The sequence below is a fragment of the Callithrix jacchus genome, chromosome 6, assembly GCF_049354715.1.
Source record: "Callithrix jacchus isolate 240 chromosome 6, calJac240_pri, whole genome shotgun sequence".
NCBI classification, from domain to species: Eukaryota; Metazoa; Chordata; class Mammalia; order Primates; family Cebidae; genus Callithrix; species Callithrix jacchus.
This window is the reverse complement of record NC_133507.1, coordinates 16,267,696-16,288,038: the sequence shown is the minus strand read 5'-3', so window position 1 is coordinate 16,288,038 and position 20,343 is coordinate 16,267,696. Positions and strand designations below refer to the sequence as shown.

General features: G+C 38.0%; 1 protein-coding gene across 1 annotated transcript in view; it reads right to left on the bottom strand.

Moving 5' to 3' along the window:
* Window positions 1-569: 569 nt before the first annotated feature.
* Window positions 570-20,343, bottom strand: part of AGBL1 (AGBL carboxypeptidase 1) — a 798,761-nt gene continuing 778,987 nt past the window's right edge. Inside the window, exon 23 of the mRNA XM_035303747.3 lies at window positions 570-3,454. Within this exon, the coding sequence (XP_035159638.3) occupies window positions 3,247-3,454 (208 nt within the window). The 3' untranslated portion in view covers window positions 570-3,246. The remainder of the gene's footprint in view (window positions 3,455-20,343) is intronic.

Here is a 20,343-nt window from a genome sequence, read left to right as displayed (position 1 = left end):
GAGATAGACAGTGCTTGGGTTTCACTTTCAGTATCTCTGCTAATCTTCAAATTTCTTGCATAGGTTACAGAAAGATACATATCTTCATATGAAGAATGTATGTGTAATTTCTGAACTACAGCAAGGAAATTTGGAAAAGAGTTAAAAAAAAATAAGAGACTGGTCCAAAGGACTATAAATCGTTCTACTATAAGGACACATGCACACGAATGTTCACTGCAGCACTGTTTACAATAGCAAAGACCTGGAACCAACCCAAATGCCCATCGATGATAGACTGTATTGGGAAAATGTGGCACATATACACCATGGAATATTATGCAGCAATCAGAAATGATGAGTTTGTGTCGTTTGTAGGGACATGGACGAATCTGGAGAACATCATTCTCAGCAAACTGACACAAGAACAGAAAATGAAATACCGCATATTCTCACTCATAGGCGGGTGATGAAAAATGAGAACACATGGACACAGGGAGGGAAGTACTAAACACTGGGGTCTATTGGGGGGAAAAGGGGAGAGCCAGCGGTGGGGTGGGGGAGCTGGGGAGGGATAGCCTGGGGAAAAACGACAAATGTGGGTGAAGGGGAGAAAGGAAACAAAACACACTGCCATGTGTGTACCTATGCAACTGTCTTGCACATTCTGCACATGTACCCCAAAACCTAAAATGCAATAAAAAATAAAAAAATAAAAAAATAAGAGACTGTCAATAATGCTATCAGCTCCCCGAATCACAACATAGATGCCTTTCTTCTATGCTGTGGAGCTAATCTATGGCAACGTTTTGCTCTGTGGCTTCCTGCTGGTCATGAGGTGTGTGCTGTGAGTTTTATCTGAAATTGTTCTAATGTTTCCAAAACTCTCTTGGTGGTGTTTGAAACATCAGGAGAAGTCTCTTTGGCAAATATGTAATCCCCCAACATGCATTATTATCTTTTCCCTTGGTATTCAGACTTTCACTTCAAACTTTGAATTTTAGCTGGGCCCGCCTCATATTAAGACTGTGTTTTCTAACCTCTCTTGCTGCTTCCTGTGGCCATAGGCCATTTTTTCAGCTGATGAGATTAAGCAGAAATATTATGTATAGCTTTGGGAAAGATAGAAAATGGGTACTTCTTTTTGTGTTCTTCTTGCTGTTGTCTGGGATGCAGAAGCAATGGCTGCTGCTTCAGCAGCTATTCTAGACCAAGAGTAGAAGCATTACATAGTAGAGCCAGAAAACTGCAGAAGCCAGGTCTCTTAAACCATGCAGCCGTGACATCAGGGCTGGTATTCCAGTGTGTAGAATTCCACAGGAAAGAGAAATAAACCTACACCTTATAAAAGCTGCTACTGCGATAAGTTGTCCAACTCTTGCAGCTAAACCTAACTTTAACTAAATACATATGACATCTAAAACAGTCTAAATTTGACCTAGCATCTTCTATCTCTCATTTTACCACTGCCTTTGTTGTCCCTTCTCATCCTTTCTTCACAGGTCATGTACACTTCATTATTCAAATATCTAAGCACTTTCTTCCAAATGCTGAAAGGCTTTGCTCTATTTTCACCTGTTTTAAGCCATTCCAACCTCCTAGGTTCTGCTCCTGTGTAATCTTCTCAGCTTCCTTCCAGTAAGAGGGCATATTTCCGACCATGTGAACCCAGAGAATTTTTTTTTTTCTTTTTGAGATGGAGTCTCACTCTGTCGCCCAGGCTGGAGTGCAGTGGCAGGATCTCCACTCACTGCAACCTCCACCTCCCAGGTTCAATCAATTCTCCCATCTCACGCTCCCAAACAGCTGTGATCACAGACATGCGCCATCATGCCTGGCTAATTTTTGTAGAAATGGGGTTTAGTACAGATGGGGTTTCACCCTACTGGCCAGGTTGGTGAGAATGTTTTTTTTAACTGTCACAATTCTTATATAGAATGTTCTGTTTGTGTTATGAAGAAAAATAAGCCAATGTTGTTGTTTTCCAAATGCTTAAACAATAGACTTTTGTACATTATCTCATTTCATCCTACACTAACTTTATGATATAGGTATGCTTATCAACATTTTACATATAAGAAAGCTGAAGTTTAGGGAAACTTCATCACTTTTCTAAGTTGTTATAACAAGCAACTACCAGATACAGGGTAGGAAGCACATGTGTCTGACTCTGAAATGGATAAATTTTCCAGTAGGTCTTGCTGCTTCCCAGCATGATGTTTGGTGGTCTGAATACACAGAACCCTAAAATCGGTGAAGACCAGTGACCATGTTTTATTTCTTAGAGTCTAGCGCAGCTTCTGGCTTGTACCACGTATGTAAAATATATGCTGCTTGAGAGGATCATGGATGAAACCTGCAAGTACTTGGATGCAGAGTTTTTCATGTTCAAGCACCCAGCACCTGAAGACCCTGCCAGGATCCCCAGAGTTTCAGTGGGGCTCATGGTTTGCTCTGGGGAGCTCAAAAGCCATGGTGGGGAAATAATAGAAGATGACACTCATACATGGAACAACTTAAAAAAACCACTTAGAATTCTCACTGAGAAGCCAAGAAGAAACCCCACTCCTCTACTTCCAGCTTGCTCCAGTTTCAATCACAGGAATGGAGGATGACAGAACAATCTTGAAAGGATCCATTGAGTCCGATTCTTTTTTTTCCTGTCTTAATGAAGATAGTCACATTTACTAGTAACCAGAGCAATGCAATTGGAGCAAACAGATGCCATTTTTTCAGTACTGGAAAAGATTCAGATATATGCTATTATGTTACATGGCAAGGATACAATCAATTTGGATATATTCTACCATAGAAATAACCATGAAAAGACAGCGCCTACTTCCAGGAGTTCTCATAGAAGTCTTGGGATGAATTTGGGATTAATAAGGAGGAACTATTGTACAGTAATGTTTGGCCACATTTCTTTCTTTCTTTTTTTTAATTAATTGTACTTTAGGTCCTAGGGTACATGTGCAGATCATGCAGTATTGTTGTATAGGTACATACGTTGAGTCCCATTCTAAGCACGATGGCAGCTCGCATAGGCCCCAGGGGCTATTTACATATGCATGTAAAATGTTATAAAGTGGCCAACTTCTATGCATAGGAAAACTAGAACAAAATCTGGAAACGGGGTTGCTGAGCTTACATAGGCTGGCTTTTTGCACTGACGTATACATTGTGTGTGTCTGATCATGAAGCAGCAGCAACATAGCTGCCTGTCCAATCCAATGGTTGGAGACACAGAACTTGTTGTGAACCTTGGGGCTATGGGATGGCTTCTCCTCCCTGCCCTGGTGCTTCCTCTTCTTCCTCTCCCTCGTCCTTATTGAAGGCACACTCCTGGATCCTCCGGTCCAACTCAGACAAGTTCCGTTCCTGTTCTGATCTGCTATCTGTACTGTAAACAACCTCCTCCATGCAGGCAGGTTCATCCTCCAATTCCAAAGGGATGCTGCCACTTCTGCTGCTGCAGCTGCCATTTGGTCCCAGGAAATATGGAGAAGAAAGGAAAAAGAGGAAGGTAGACAGGGAAAAAGTACAAAGGGGAAGGGAAGTAGAAGGAAGAAGATGGGGAAGAGGAAAGAGAAATGAGAAGAGAAGTTAGCCAGTAAAAGGGAACATATTCAATTGGTTGGAACAGGAGAGTGGAAGCATCCTGCTCTGAGTTTTAATCTCAGGTCACTGCTCCTTTAAATGTATCGTATGCACACTATCCTGTGTCCTCCACCTTGAGGCTGGGGGAAAGTTGTACACAGTTTGCAGGCTTCTTTCTTCTTCTGCCAGCAGAGTCTGCATTTCATAACCCTATTTCCAGTTAGAAGATGTGCACAGCCTCACATATTTAGAATTTTTCAGAGTAGTTTAGGCTTTAAGTGACCAATCAGAGAAGGCCATCATTGAGTGTCTGAGAATGCCAAGTTATTTTCTCGAAGGAAAGCATGGTATCTGAATGCAGGCAGACAGAATTCAAAGCCCTCATGTATCCCACTCCAATAAACAATGCTATGAGTCATATTGCACGGTTCTCCTTCTTCATGATGAATGGTTTATAGGAACTGGAAAATTAATCCAGATTGAAATTAACAAACGAGAGAGTAAGTGGGCGAACAGCATTCTGCTTCTGCAGTGTAATTCCCCACTCACCCCTCCATCCAGTTTATTACAAATGGAAGATCAACAGGGGTTGATCAGCAAGAGATAGAAGAGGGCAGTAGGAATGAACAATAACAAAAACTTCACCGCATATTGTGAACAGGGGGAGTTTCCTCCCAAGGAGCTGTATGTCTCCCTCATTTGCATGAGGCACCTTCATTCCTGAAGACTTTCTAATCACTCCCTACTTAGGACTTAACCAATTAGGATTAGCAGCATGCTGGGTTTCTACGCTGTGATTTATAGAAGGCAAGCACTTCATAAATCAGGCAGAGCTGTTCATCCACCTGCCGTGCCATAAACAATGAAAATGGGAAATCAGCGGCATGGTTACGTGTTAGCTTGGAAAATGAATCAAAGGCCAGTGTCTTAATTGTCTGCTGACTGATGCGAGCTGCTTCTGTGCTCTCTGGGTTGCAGTAGCCTAAACTGAAGGTCTGGTGGGTCTGAGTGGAGAGGAAGGGGAAGAAATATGAAACTTGTTTCTGCAGCACCACAACATTAAATTGTTATCATACTTTATAGGCTGACTTGTGGGTAATAAAGTAGCTGAGTAAAGGAAGATAAGAGCTACCCTAGCTGCAACATAGGATCAAGTCATCGAGGACCCTGGGAGCCTGTGCCTCACCTGCCATCAGGCTAGGTATGGAGATGTCAGTGTCATGCAATGTCAAGAGCCTGTGTTTAAATATTGGCTGTGGGACTTTGGAAAAATTGCTTACTCTCACAGAATGTCAATAATAATTCCTCAATAGTTGCCCTGAATACTAACTGAGAAAACACATGGATGTTGTCTAGCAGAGTGTTCTGTGAAATACAGGCAACCGCCACATGTAATTCCACTGCTCTCCTGTCGATTCTGAAGAAGATGGTGAAACACGGTGTGGAGGAGAGCATGCATTTAGATTTGTTGCTTCACAACTGGGTTACTGCAATCACTATTATGAATAATATCTCTAAAACATAATTTTTATTATGCTACTTTCAAATTCTGGAACTTGCAATGACGCTACCTTGTCTGTTAGGGCCATGTGAGTATTGATGAACGGGGCTTTCCTACGGGGTCCATTGGGACACAACAAGGTCACTCTTGCTTAAATAACATCCTGCCTTGCATCACGTGCAGTTGGCTCCTGTCACTCATGAACCTGTGGTTCTCCCACTCACCAAGTTGTCAAGTTGTACTTGTGGTGTCATTCAGAATTCCCAGACTTAATGTTTTCCCAAGCTTTCACAATTTCCTAAGATGGTCTGCCAACCCCTCAACATACAACCAAGTTCAGCTTTTTAAAAAAAATCTCATCTTAATTTCTACCAAAGTTCTCTTTTGATAACTCCATCTGTTAATGAAATTTCCCTTTTCTAAATATGAGTCTTTACAAATTAATTTATTTTTATTATTAACAAGATTATAGTCTTATTGTCAATAAGGGCCATGCCTCTGCCAGATTTATGTTTGTTTTATACTATAGAACACCTAGAATGTAATGAGATCACACTATACATGCAATAAAGAGTTGCCGAATTGAACATATAACAGAAATATGTACAGAAAAAGCCATATTTGAATTATCTCTTGTGGAATTACTTTTGTATTTATTATTCAAAAATTTTAATATATGAATTATACCATAATTATCATGTCTGTGAATTCTGGTGATTTATAACAAATGTGTTTTCCTTTGTCATTTATATATAATAAAATATATGTAATGTGTTTATATATAATGATATATATTATATTTGATAAAATATACAGCACAAATAGAATTTATAATACATATTATATATTATATAATGTATATTATGTAACATATGTTATAAACATATATATGAATTTAGGATTCTCAAAATTATTTAATTCTGTCCCTCACTTATTTGCCTAAGTGCAATGCAGGCATTCTAATAAGTTAGGGAACTAAGATACATAATCAAAGACTGCCACTTCTAAAAACAAGAGACGTATTTCTACCTTTTCCTCCTTCTCATTTCCCTCCATATTATATATTTAAAAGAACAAGAAGACACTGAAATGTGAATGGAGTGGGGAGAGAAAAAGACTGTATCAGGGCCTCAGGACTGGCAGGTGGGGTTGGCAATGATCTCTCTGGGTTTCCTTTTGGCCTCACAAAAGGAACTTGGAGCTGGAATATCTAAGAGCTGGAAATGCTAACAGGTGCAGATGATTAAAAGCCTCAACCAGAACTGGCTTTCTCTAGCCACATGATGAGCAAAGGGGCAGCTTAGCAAGATAAAAGTTTGTTCTACTTCAGGCAAACACCACAAAAAAGCCAGCAGTCCCATCCCCATCCCCATCCACAAAAGCAGGAAGCCTAGGCTTTTACTCTCACCAGACTGTTAGGGGGTACCCCAAGCTCCCTTCCTTCCCCCATGCTGAGGAGAGGGAGTAGGGAGAAAAGTCAGGGGAGGGAGTCAAGGCTTTTACCCCCATTTGGTAATAATGTGGCTTCCTCTCCCTCAATATCAGTGGAGGCTGTGTGGGGAACTTGGACCTCTACACACAAGACTGTCCCCCACCACTGGGGAGCAGTGAGGAGGAACTCCCGCTTTCTCTGGCCAGAGTGGGATCAGCAAAGGTGTGGAGGGGAGCTGGAATTCCCACCATGGCCCAGCGGTAGCAAGGAGCCCCTCCCCACACTGGGTGCACCTGAAGGCCTAGTGGGGAGCCTCGACTTTCACCCAATACCTGACAGTAACGAGCTCCCTTTTTCTATTCTCTGAATGGTGTCACAGAAGATCAGCTCAAATAGAAGATTTAAATAAAATCCATAGCCTTATAGAATAATACTCAAAATGTCCAAGTTTCAAAAGAAAATCACTTATACCAAGAATGAAGATAATCAAGACATGCCAACACTAAGATGATACAGGTGTTAGAATTATCTGACAAGGATTTTAAAGCATGTAAGTGTTCCCATGAGTAATTAGGGACACATGAAACAAATGAAAAAAGTAAAATCTCAGGAAAGAAACAGAAAGTCCCAGCAAAAATGTAGGAAAAATAAATGGAAACTGTAGATGTGAGAAATCCAGTAACGGAATTATAGAACTTGGTAAAAAACATAGAATGTCTCAGCAAACAGATGGAAGCTGTAAAGAGAAATGAAATGAAAATTTTAGAATGAAAAAATATAAAAAGCTAGATAAAGGAAACTCAATGGAGGGTCTCAACAACAAAAGGAGAAGGGAGAGGGATGAATCAGTGAACCTTAAAGTAGGACAATAGAAAAACCCAGTTTAAACAAGAGTGAAAATAACTTAAAAAATAAAAAGAACATTAAGACTCTGTAGGACTATAACAAAAAGATCTAATCTTCATTTCACCATTATCCCAAAAAGAAGAGAGGCTATGAAGGTATCCAAAGAAATAATGTCTGAAAATGTCCTAAACATTGCAAAAAACATAAAACTACAAATACAAGAAACTCAGAAAAACTCCAGACAGACAAAGCCAAAGAAATCAATGCAAAGGGGCTGGGTGCGACGGTGGCTCAAGCCTGTAATCCCAGCACTTTGGGAGGCTGAGGCGGGTGGATCACGAGGTAAAGAGATCGAGACCATCCTGGTCAAAATGGTGAAACCCCGTCTCTACTAAAGATACACAAAATTAGCTGGGCATGGTGGCGCGTGCTTGTAATCCCAGCTACTCAGGAGGCTGAGGCAGGAGAATTGCCTGAACCCAGGAGGAGGAGGTGAGCCGAGATCACACCATTGCACTCCAGCCTGGGCAACAAGAGTGAAACTCCACCTCAAAAAAAAAAAAAGAAATCAATGCAAAGACAGATCATGGCTAACCTTCTTCAACTAAAGAGAAACTTAAAATCTTGAAAGCAGTGAGAGAGAAACGTTAGGGTAACAATGCTATAAGGAAAAACAATTTGAATGGCAGCTGAGTTCTCATCAGAAACTGCAGAGGCCAGAAGAAAATGGCACACTATTTTTCAAGTGTTTAAAGCAAAGAATTGACAACCTATACTCTAAAACTAGCAAAGATATCCCTCCAGAATGAAGGGAAACTTAAAACATTCTCATGGGAAGTAAACTTTTGATAAATTTTTGCCAACGAATACCCTATAAGAATGGTTAAAGAAAACTCTTTAAATATAAATAAAATAAAAGAAGAAATTTTTAACACAAGCAAGGCAGAAATAGCAACCAAAGAGTAAAAATATAAGCAAATACACAGATTTTTCTTTCCCTAAGCTATTAAGATGATGTTTAACAGTTGAATGAAAATTTTCAAAATTGTGTAGCCATGAGGGAAATGCAAATTAAGACTAAGATGAGCTGTCACTGCCCACCTATGAAAAGTAATACAATTTAAAATAGTCATTATACCAAATGCTGGAGAGAAGGCAGATGAGCCAGATCTCTAACACATTCCTTTCACCCAGATACATTCCTGGTAGGTGTGTGCAGCCATTCTGGAATATAGTTTGTTAGTTTCTTTAAAAACTCAAAATAGTGGACATTACACCTCAGGTATCTAAAAACTTATATCCACACTGAAATCTGTACATGATAGTTCATGGCAGCTTGATGTGTAATAGCCCAAACCTGGAAACATCAGAATGTCCAAAAATAGGTGAGTGGTTAATGAACTGTGGGACCTGCATACCAGGGAATACTACTCAACCACAAAAATAAACGAATTATTATTAATATTCATTTTAATAGTTTCGCTATTTGAGCGTTAACCAGTTAAAACTGTAATGTAACAATTAAAAAAATTTATCCACAATAGAACCAAGAAATATAAAATGTTTAGGCATAAAAGCAATAAAAATAAATGTAGGTTTACATGAAAAAGTATCAAATTTCAGTGTGGTTGATAAAGTGATTCTTAAATGCATACAAAGAAAATTACAAAATATTTTGAAGTCAATACTTTCTTCAATTATTAAAATTTTTTGAAATTGTTTGAAATGTAACTAGAAGACCAAATAACCAACAAAGACATGGAAATAGGTTAAAAAAAAACAACTCATTTAAAGAAAGGGCAATTAGGGGTTACTTGCTCTACTCAGGTTAAGACTCTTTATAAGCTACTCTAACAAAACATAATAAAGCTGAAGAAATAAAAATAAAATGCAATAGAAGAGCAAGTTGGAAATGAAGACACCAGTATGTATACAAGGTATTACCCGGTAAGAGGGGCTTTTTAAAATAGAGTGCCTGCAACAATTTTGGCATGAAACCAAGTTATAACCCTACCTCACACCATGATAAAAAATTTAATTCTAGATGGCTTGAAAGTATTAAGAAAATACATTATAGAAATATCAAAAGAAAACACAATTAATGTTTTATAGAACTTATGATATGATAGAATTCTTTCTAAATTTGACACCAAAGGCAACTGAGCTCTTTTAAAAAATCTTTTAGAAATAAAACAGAATTGTAAGACCTGGTCAACATATTTGAAAGCCATATAAAAAGCAAGAAAAGTTTTGCAATGTGTTAAACCATTGAATGGTCATTATCGGGAATATTTAAAGAATTCTTATAACATGGCCAAACAAAATCCTCACCAGTGAAAAATGATCAGGGGTATGAGTAGAAAACTTATAAATGAAGAATGTGGAGATAAAAATATAAGAAAAAAATGAGGAAAAAGTTGAAAAGTGAGGCTTACACTAAGTAGAATAATATATTACGGGATGCCACTGTTCACGTATAAAACTGACACAAAATTGTGAGAAAAAAATTTTTTTTTTGAGATGGAGTTTCACCCGTTACCCAGGCTGGAGTCCAATGGCATGATCTCCACTCACCGCAACCTCTGCCTCCTGGGTTCAAGCAATTCTCCTGCCTCAGCCTCCCAAGTAGCTGGGACTACAGGCACGCGCCATCATGCCCAGCTAATTTTTATATTTTTAGTAGAGATGGGGTTTCATCTTGTTGACCAGGATGGTCTCTATCTCTTGACCTCATGATCCACAGGATTATAGGTGAGAAGATTATTAAGTGTTACATTAGACAGGGTCCAAGTAAACTGATAACTTTGCAAGTACTGAAAGGTGGCACAGTCTTTCCAGAAGGTAATCTGCAACAATAATCAAAAGCTTTAAAAGAAAAATCTTTCACCCAGATAGTTAACATCTAATTAATAAAAAGGTTGGGTAGAAATGCCTATTTTATATACCAGGAAGTTCACTCTAGTGTTGTTTACAGAAGGAATGATACACACGATAAAAACTCTGATATAAGATAGCAGTAAATGGTACCTTCACGCGACAGTCTTTTCCAAACTCTCAAAAAAAAATAGTCCAAAAAAAAATTTCAATTACACTGAAACTAGAAAGTGGCCTTAACCTCAAACTATAGACTATGAAAAATATATGCTAAATATACTTAAGTTTGGAAAATTTACAGCAAAAAGTAAGAAAGGATAAATTACTTTCCAGTTCATCAAGCAGGCTGAGGAGTGTTCTGGAAATTACCAAGGATTCTGGTAAGATCAACCAAAAATGTTCTCTCTGAGGAATTTTAGGTTCCTAGGATGAAACTAGGAAAAGTAAGAAACATACATGTATTAGGGTCCTCTCAAGGGACAGAACTAATAGGATGAATAGGTGAAGGGGAGTTTATTAGGAGAATTGACTCAAATGATCACAAGGTAAAGTCCCACAATAGGCCACTCACAAGCTGAGGAGGCAGAAAGCCAGTCTGAGTCCCCAAAGCCTCAAAAGTAGGGAAGCCAACAGTACAGGCTTCAGTCTGTGGCCAAAGGCCTGAAAGTCCCTGCCAAATCACTGGTGTAAGTCCAAGAGTCCAAATGCTAAAGAACTTGGAGTTTGGTGTTTCAGGGCAGGAATCATCCAGCATAGGAGAAAGATGTAGGTCAGAAGACTTAGTCTAGTCCTTCTATCTTCTTCTGCCTGCTTTATTCTAGCCATGCAGGCAGCTGATTGGATGGTGTCTACCCAGACTGAGGGTGGGTCTGCTTCTCCCACTCCACTGACTCAGATGTCAGTCTCCTTTGGCAACACCCTGACAGATACACCCAGGAATAAAATGTTGCATCCTTCAATCCAATCGAGTTGAACACTCAGTATTAACTGTCACAATATGCATCAGGCCACAATGTATCACCAAAGCACGGTCTGCGTACTAGGACTGATGGGAGGTCAGGCCAGGATCATTTTTGCATGACATGCACAGCTAATTGAGATGAATTGTCTTCATTTGAGGTAAGATGAAGAGCCAATTAAGACTTGATATGCCCAATAAATGTATACAAGTATTATTTAATATAAATTTGAAAGATTTTAAGATTTTAAAATAAAGAATTTCAAGCTACTTTTTCTTAACATTTATTTTAGGTTCAGGGTACATGTGAAGGTTTGTCATGTAGGTAAACTTGTGTCATAGAGGTTTGTTGTATAAATTATTTCATCACCCAGCTATTAAGCCAGCACCCAATTGTTATCTTTTCTGCTCCTCCCGCTCCTCCCACCCTCTACCCTCAGGTAGATTCTAGTGTCTGTTGTTTCATTTTTGGGTTCAAAAGTTCTCATCATTTGGCTCCCACTTATAAGTGAGAAAATGCGGTATTTGGTTTTCTGCTCCTGCTTCAGTTTGCTGAATATAATGACCTTCAGCTCCATTCATGTTCTCACAAAAGACATGATCTCATTCTTTTTTATGGCTGCATAGTATTCCATGGTATATATGTACCACATTTTCTTTATCCAGGCTATTATTGATGTGCATTTAGGTTGATTCCATGTTTTTGCTATTGTGTATAGTACATGCATATGTCTTTGTGGTAGAATGATTTATATTCCTCTGGGTATATACCCAGTAATGGGATGACTGGGTTGAATGGTAGTTCTGCTTTAAGCTCTTTGAGAAATCACCATGTGTTTTCCTCAACGGTTGAACTAATTTACACTCCCACCAACAATATACGTGTTCCCTTTTCCCCACCATGATGCCAACATGTGTTATCTTTTGACTTTGTAATGATAGCCATTCTGACTGGTGTGAGATGGCATCTCAATGTGGTTTTGATTTGCATTTCTTCAATGATCAGTGATGTTGAGCTTTTTTTTTTCCATATTCCTGCTTCGTACATACTTATCTTCTTTTGAAAAGTGTCTAACATGTCCTTTGCCCACTCTTTAATGGGATTGTTTTTCTCTTGTAAATTTAAGTTCCTCATAGATGCTGGATATTAGACCGTTGTCAAATACAGAGTTTGCAAATATTTTCTCTCATTCTGTAGGTTGTCTGTTCACTGTGTTGGTAGTTTAATTAGATCCCACTTGTCAATTTTTTATTTCACTTCATCTAGGAACTTTGTCTAGGATTTTTGACAAAGCTGACAAAAACAAGCAATGGAAAAGACCTATTCTGTAAGTGGTGCTGGGATAACTGGCTAGTCAAATGCAGCAGATTAAAGCTGGACCCCTTTATACTATGTACAAAAGTTAACTCAAAATATAATAAAAACTTAAATATAAAACCCAAAACTATAAAAGGGCTGGAAGACAACCTAGGCAATACTACTATCCTGGAAATATGAAAGAGAAAAGATTTCATGACAAAGATGCCGAACATGGTCAAGCTACTTTTCAGGCAACACAGCAGAGTTGAAGAATAAAATACTAAATCTCCAAAAAATTTTTAATCTATTCTAGAGCCTTAACAAAACTCTGGATAAATTTTTTCCTGTTATTTTGTGCATCTTCATTCATTCATTTGATAATGTATTTATCAAATATTTATTCAGGGCCAGGTGCAGTGGCTCACACCTGTAGTCCCAGCACTTGGCAGGCCTAGGTGGGCAAATCACTTAGGCCAAGAAGTTCAACACCAGCCTGGGCAACACAGCAAAACCCCGTATCTACAAAACACATGAAAATTAGCTAGGCATGCCAGCATGTGACTGTAGTTCAGCGGTCTACTCATGAGGCTGAGGTGGGAGGGTCACCTGAGCCCAGGAAGTTGAAGCTGTAGTGAGCTGAGATCACACCAGCACACTCCAGCCTCGGTGACAGAGTGACTCCCTGTCTCAAAAAAAAAAAAAAAAAAAAAAATCAGCACCTACCATAAAATTAAAGATAAAAGATGAGAAGAGTAAATTATCATAGTTCAAGAAAAAAATGAAGGTGACTAAAATTTATGGAAACCATAATCACATTTGAATCAACAACAATTAGGATAGAAACTACTGGGGGGAGAATCAGTGACGAGAAAATCAGAGGTGTCAAATTTACATAGAACAAACTGAATATATCCAAGGAATAAGAAAAAATAGTAATAAACATAAAAGAAACATTAAAAAACAGTGTAGGGTAGAAAATTACAATTCAAATATGTAATAAGTAAGAAAAAAGTTAATAGGAGAGAAGATAATAGATGTGAAAGTAAAACAATAAAGGACCAACATAATGGAAAATATATAGTTCAAAGATATAACAGAAAAAAAACCCTCAGATACAGAAAAACCTGCTTTTAGCTCAAAATGGTGCATCATATGCCAGAAATAAGAACAGACTGAATGATCCACCGCAGCATATAATCTTACTTATTCAATCATCCATTCAATATGTCAAACAGAGTGCCTGGAGCTGAGAAACATGTAAGGTACTATAGCAGTTTCAATTTCAAAGATAAAGGAAAAAGTATATAAATATGTAAGTAGAAAAATAAGTCTTCTAAAATGAGGAACATAGACCGATTTTAATGTTCTCTACTGGGGGGTAAGTGTCCCCAGTGACAGAAAATATCAAAAGAAAATTAAAATCGGACCAAATAATTTTCAAAACAGCCAAGTTGTTTTGCAAAAGAAAAACACTGTCTAACATGCAAGACCTCAGGAAATATAAAAGCCATTTGCTTTCCTTAGGAATGTGCATGTAGGGGACAGAGGGAGACACTACTTGAGAAGCTCTAGGAAACCCAAAGATGAATAAAGTGAAGATCTCACAAATGGGGAATGTGTGGTCAGAAAAGTGTTGTTGAGCACAGAAATATCTTATAATAAATATATAACTAAGGATATCTGAAAATGATGTTTACAAAACAGAATATAAATGCTATCAATCTTGTCAATGTAAAAGTAATGCTATAATAAAAATAAGAAGGTATGCATGAGAAGGAAATGCATATTGGAATTATTTATCTTTTACAGCAGAAGTCAATAGACAATATAGTAATTTCAAAAAAAACCCCCACAAAAAATAGAGATTTTAATATGAGAAAGTAATGTTAGCAATGTGACAAAGATAGGAAACCTAATTACCAGAAGGGGGAAAGACTTGACAACATACAGAAATCATGGATTATACAGATGTAGATTTCACGATTACATTGTGAATCCTAAACCCCATAATTCTTGTTGGTGAAAACTGGAGGCCTCCATTAGAAAGAAATACAAAACTCCCATTCAAGTTCAACCAGGCCTGACCCTGCTTAGCTTCCGAGATCAGACAAGATCTGGCGCATTCAGGGTGGTATGGCCGTAGACACTACACACTGGGGTCTGTTGGGAGGAACAGGGGAGGGAAATTCAGGGGGTGGGGAGTTGGGGAGAGAGAGCATGGGGAGAAATGCCAGATATAGATGAAGGGGAGGAAGGCAGCAAATGACACTGTCACATGTGTACCTATGCAAATATCTTGCATGTTCTTCCCATGTACCCCAAAACCAAAAATGCAATTAAAAAAGAAGAAGAAAAAAGAAAGAAATACAAAACTACCATGCAGCGTCTTTTTTTTCCAAAACCCAGGGTGTATGGAACCCTCTTGGGAGGGTGTGAAGTTTACAGCCTGCTGAAAATATACTCACAATAACAAATCATATGTCAAATGAGGAAATAATCCACCTTGAGTGAGAATCAGCAGATACAAAAAGCAGCAAAAGCAGACACTCACGAACTTGAAATATGACCACTTGGAAAAGACTATAGAATGATTACACTTGAAATAATTAATAAATTAGAATAAGTTCTGGAAACATAATGAAAGAATAAGATATTTTTGGGGGGAAAAAGGTAGATTTGAAAATTAAACAGATTTTTCTCTAAATGAAAAGTAAATTTAACAAAAAGCTTAATAGAATGGTCAAATGTCAAAACATGGTTCAGCAAAGATAAGAAACAAGAAGAGATTTTTTTAAGTAGTGTTTAGGGTAAATTGGTAATAGATAATATTTAAAAAGATAATAATTGAAAGATGATAGTCTTCAAGAAATACTCTAGAAAAAATAGGAAATACATGAAGTTCATAATTAAATACATCATCATAAATATCAATAAAGCAGGGCAAATCTTAGAAAATTTGAGAAAGGACAGATTATTCTTAAATAAATGACATTCAGCTCAACATAAATTTTCCATGAAGAGAAATTAAATAAGGGAAACTAGATGAAAAAAACTTTCTGTGGTATCTTTGCAATGTTTTTATAAATATAAAATTATTCTAAATTTAAAGCTTAATTTGAAAAACCAAAAAGAAGCAAATAAATAAAAATGTTAAAGCCAGGCAGCAAAAGGAAATTAATTTCCAGTGAAACTGAAATTAAATATAAATAAAAGGAATTAGCATTATAGCATCATGCAGAAATCAAATGGTAGTTCCATTGAAAGAGTGGGCCTTAATATTGAGATGTGAGAAATATATGGAGAAAACACTGAAAATTGATTTTATATTCTCCTTTAAACTGAAAGCTTTGATGTCTTGTAAACACGTATTCAAAAGTAAGCCACTTTGGGTGATACTGGAGAGACATGGTATAGGGAGCAAAATATAAATCAGTGGGAGGCCGAGGCAGGTGGATCACGAGGTCAAGAGATCGAGACCATCCTGGTCAACACGGTGAAACCCCATCTCTACTAAAAATACAAAAAAAAATTAGCTGGGCATGGTGGTGCTTGCCTGTAATCCCAGCTACTCAGGAGGCTGAGGCAGGAGAATTGCCTGAACCCAGGAGGCAGAGGTTGTGGTGAGCCGAGATCACACCATTGCACTCCAGCCTTGGTAACAAGAGCAAAACTCCATCTCAAAAAAAAAAAAAAGAAAGAAATTATATATATATAAATCAGATACAAAACATAAAATTGGAGTGAGATGAGTAATTGCGGGTTTGAATCCTTCTCCAAATGCCAAGTGAGAAACAGGAATTTGCCTTCTCTGAGCCTTGTTGCCTTCATCTATAAAATGGGAATCTTATTGTTTTTCTTCTTGAAATGACATACATAGAAACGAATGGCAGAGCATAAAACCTGTTTTTCTTCCTGAAATGATGCACTTAGAAACAAATGTCATAGCACAGAATCTCACATATAGTCTCACTTGACTGAATTTTGATTCGCCTTTCCTTTCCACAGAGTTTGAAGACAACGTACGAAAATAATTTTCTCCTGGCAAGTTCATCCTCCTCATCCTCAAACATAAACCTATATAAATGCAGCTTTCAAACGGTCTCTAAGCAAAGCCATTACAAAATCTCTATCCCTTGCCGCTCTTCCAAGCCAGCCTATACAGCAATTTGCAACTTTATGATGTGATAAATAGAATTTCTTTGTTTTGATTTTTCATTTGCATATTTATTGAGATATGACGATCTTAATTAGTTCTGCTTTTTTTGTTTTGTTTGTTTCCTTGGTTGGGAAAGACAGCTTCCTATAGTGAAAAATAATTCTGCATGCTAACAGGGTGAACAAAACCCAGCCTGTGGCATTCCATGATGTTGATGGTGATTTAAAGGCAGCTTTGTGGATTCTTTTTTTCACTTGTTTTCTCTTTAAATGCTGAGGTAATGCTCAAGACTTGGGTGAATGCCAGACCTCAAGAGGCAGCCACCTACTGAGAAGCAAGAGGCAAACACTTAAAATTCTAGACACTCAGATTCATCCAGCATGCTCTCCCAGCTACCTGTCACCCATCTCCCTCCTGAAAAAGCTGAGCTCCACCGAATGCCTTCTTCTAATGAAATGCAACTCCAGCTGGATCTCAGTTTTTGCAGGCTAGAAAAGAGCAACTCTGAATTCCCTGGGTGAGTGAGTCCTGAAGACAGTATTTGCTGGTGTTGCCCACATGCTCCTGTTCTCCCTTGACCTTCTGACAACTCTAAGAGGCAGGAGCAGCCTATTATACAACTCATACACACTTACACACACACTGAGTATGCCCACCACAGACGTCTCACCATCATCACCCAGAACACTTAGCATGGTTCCCTAGGGTTTCGTGTTTGTCAGGTACTTCACACCATCACAAAGTCTGTCCCTGATTTAACACATTTAAGAGGAAGGACATAATTAATGACTCCCTGCTTTTTTGTTAACTCCAGTAATAGAGCATTTTCTATGTACAGAGAAGAGCACTAGGCATTGTTGAGAAAAAAATAAGGATAAACATTGCCAATCACCAACTGGCTGCCAGGTACTTTGCCTCCATTCTCTCTTAAAATACCAGCAAATAAAAAAATCTATGTGGTAGATACCATCAATCCTACTTAACAGTTGAAAAAGGAGGTTTGGAAGTTTAGGTAATTTTTCCCAATATCTTACAGCTGCACATGGCAGAGAAAATGTGTGATAATTAGATAAGACCAAGGGTTCCTGTATTCCCTTGATTCAATCAACAAATATTTATAGATAAAGTCTACTTGGCCTGTGGAAGAACTGGAATAAGGTATTCATTTAGCCCAAATCAGTGATGAACTCTGTTACATGATCTAGAGCTCTACAAAAAAATCCAGTCATTCCCACATACAAAGTCATGGAAATAAACGTCCTGTTCCTTATTGAATGAGAGTACCCAAAATAGTGTGGGGAGATGTGGTCCAAACTCTTTATGAAAATAGGAATGTAGAATAAAACAGGAAGAAAGTGGGAGAGAGTGGGTTAATGAGGAAAAGAATGAAGGCAAAAGAGAGGAAGAGGAGAGATGGCATTTGAAGTGCTTAATGAAACCCGCTCAAACAATTCATCAGTAAGAGCTTTTCTCTTAAGTTCTCAAAACTTATGAAAAAATGGGTTGACCTAAGTGGTCTGAAGGAAAAGATATGTAAGATGCTGGTTCATTGGGAGTATGGTTAATAGCTAAAAGTTTAGTATTTATGTGAAAGGACCTCTGAGTATTGAGTGCCCCACTGATGTTTCAGACATGTAATTTAAACTATTTACCTAATGTAGCTGGTGAAACTCCACTGAGCTAAACCACATTCATGAGCTAAACCACATTCATTTGCTAATACCTTCAGTTTAGAAACTTACTCAGTGTTAAAATACATCTGGGCTTTGGTGTGCATGGTCAGCTGTACTCTGTAGATAAGGGACCAAGAGAAGTTGACCAATCCTTACAGGTATCAAAATCAAGGTCATAATGACCCATGTCGGTTGAGTAGCAGAGGTGTTTGTGGGCAAGCCAGTTTGTCACTTCAGGAATGAATGATGCTGCTATTGCTTAAGCTACTATTGTTTCAGCATTCAAAAGATACTCATCTCATGCTTGTTTTCCACCTTTTCCCCCATTAGTTCTTGTTGAATGGTTTCAGATACATTCTACTGGATAGCTGTCAGTCATTTCTAAAATGATACAGTGTGATCAGGTATGGCTAAGGTATTTTACCATTCCCTCAAACAGTGAAACACATGGTACAATGTCTGATCTAATGGGTCAAGGAAAACACTTTACAGGGAGATGGGACCATCTCATTCCATTATACTGCTGTAAAACTCATCAATGTCTTTCTAAAACACAAATGAACATTTTCTCGTTGTCTGAAAAGAAATCAAAGCATCCAACCCAAAAGCTTCTAAAACTGATAAGAAACTTCAGCAAAGTTCAGGATACAAGATCAATGTGCCGCAGTTGCTAGCATTCCGATATACCAACAACAGGCAAGCGGAGAGACCAGTCATGGATTAGCTCCCATTTACAACTGCTACAAAAAGAGTAAAATACCTAGGAATACAGCTAACAATGGAAGTGAAACACTTTCAAGGAGAACTACACACCACTGCTCAAGGAAATCAGCAAGGACACAAACAGGTCAAAAAAACATCCCATGTTCGTGTATAAGAAGAATTAATATTGTGAAAATGGCTGTACTGTCCAAAGTAATTTATAGATTCAATGCTACTACCACTGACATTCTTCGCAGAATTAGGGAAAAAAACTATTTTAAATTTCACATGAAACAAAATATGAGCTCAAATAGCAAGGACAATCCTAAGCAAAAAGAAAAAAGCTGGAGGCACCTATGCTATCTGACTTCAAACTATACTACAAGGCTCCAGTAACCACAACAGCATTGTACTGGCACCAAAACAGACACATAGACCAATGGAATAGAATAAAGAACTCAGAAATAAACTGTACACCTACAACCATCTGATCTTCAAGAAACCTGACAAAAACAAGCAATAGAGAAAGAATTCCTAATTTAATAAGTGGTTCCGGAAAAACTGACTAGTCATATGCAGAAAACTGAAACCAAACCACTTTCTTATGTCTTACACAAAAATTAACTCAAGATGGATTAAAGACTGAAGTGTAAATCCCAAAACGATAAAAACTCTAGAAGAAAATCTAGGCAATACCATTCACAACACAGTCATAGGCAAAGTTTTGTTTTTTTTTTTTACTTTAGGTTCTGGGGTACATGTGCAGGTCATGCAGGGTTGTGGCATAGGTGCATACTATACCCAGCATTTCTCCCCATGTTATCCCTCCCCACCTTCCCCACCCCACATTGTCCCTCCCCTAACACCTCCCAAGTGCCCCCAGTGGGTGATGTTCCTTTCCCTGAATCCATGTGTTCTCATTGTTCAACACTCGCCTATGAGTGAGAAAAAAACACTGAAAACAATTGCAATGAAAGCAAAAATTAACAAATGCAATCTAATTAAACTAATGAGCTTCTGCATGGCAAAGGAAATGATTATCAGAGTGAACAAACAACTTACAGAATGGGAGAAAATGTTTGCAATCTACCCATCTGACAAATCTTTAATATGCAGAGTCTACAATTAACTTAAATAAATTTACAAGAAAAGAAAACATTAAAAAGTGGGCAAAGGACATGAACAGACACTTCAAAAGATGGCATTCATGCAGCCAACAAGCATATAAAAAAGAAACTCAACATCACTGATCATTAGAGAAATACAAATCAAAACCACAGTGAGATACCCTCTCATGCCAATCACCAATCACAATGGTAGCTTTT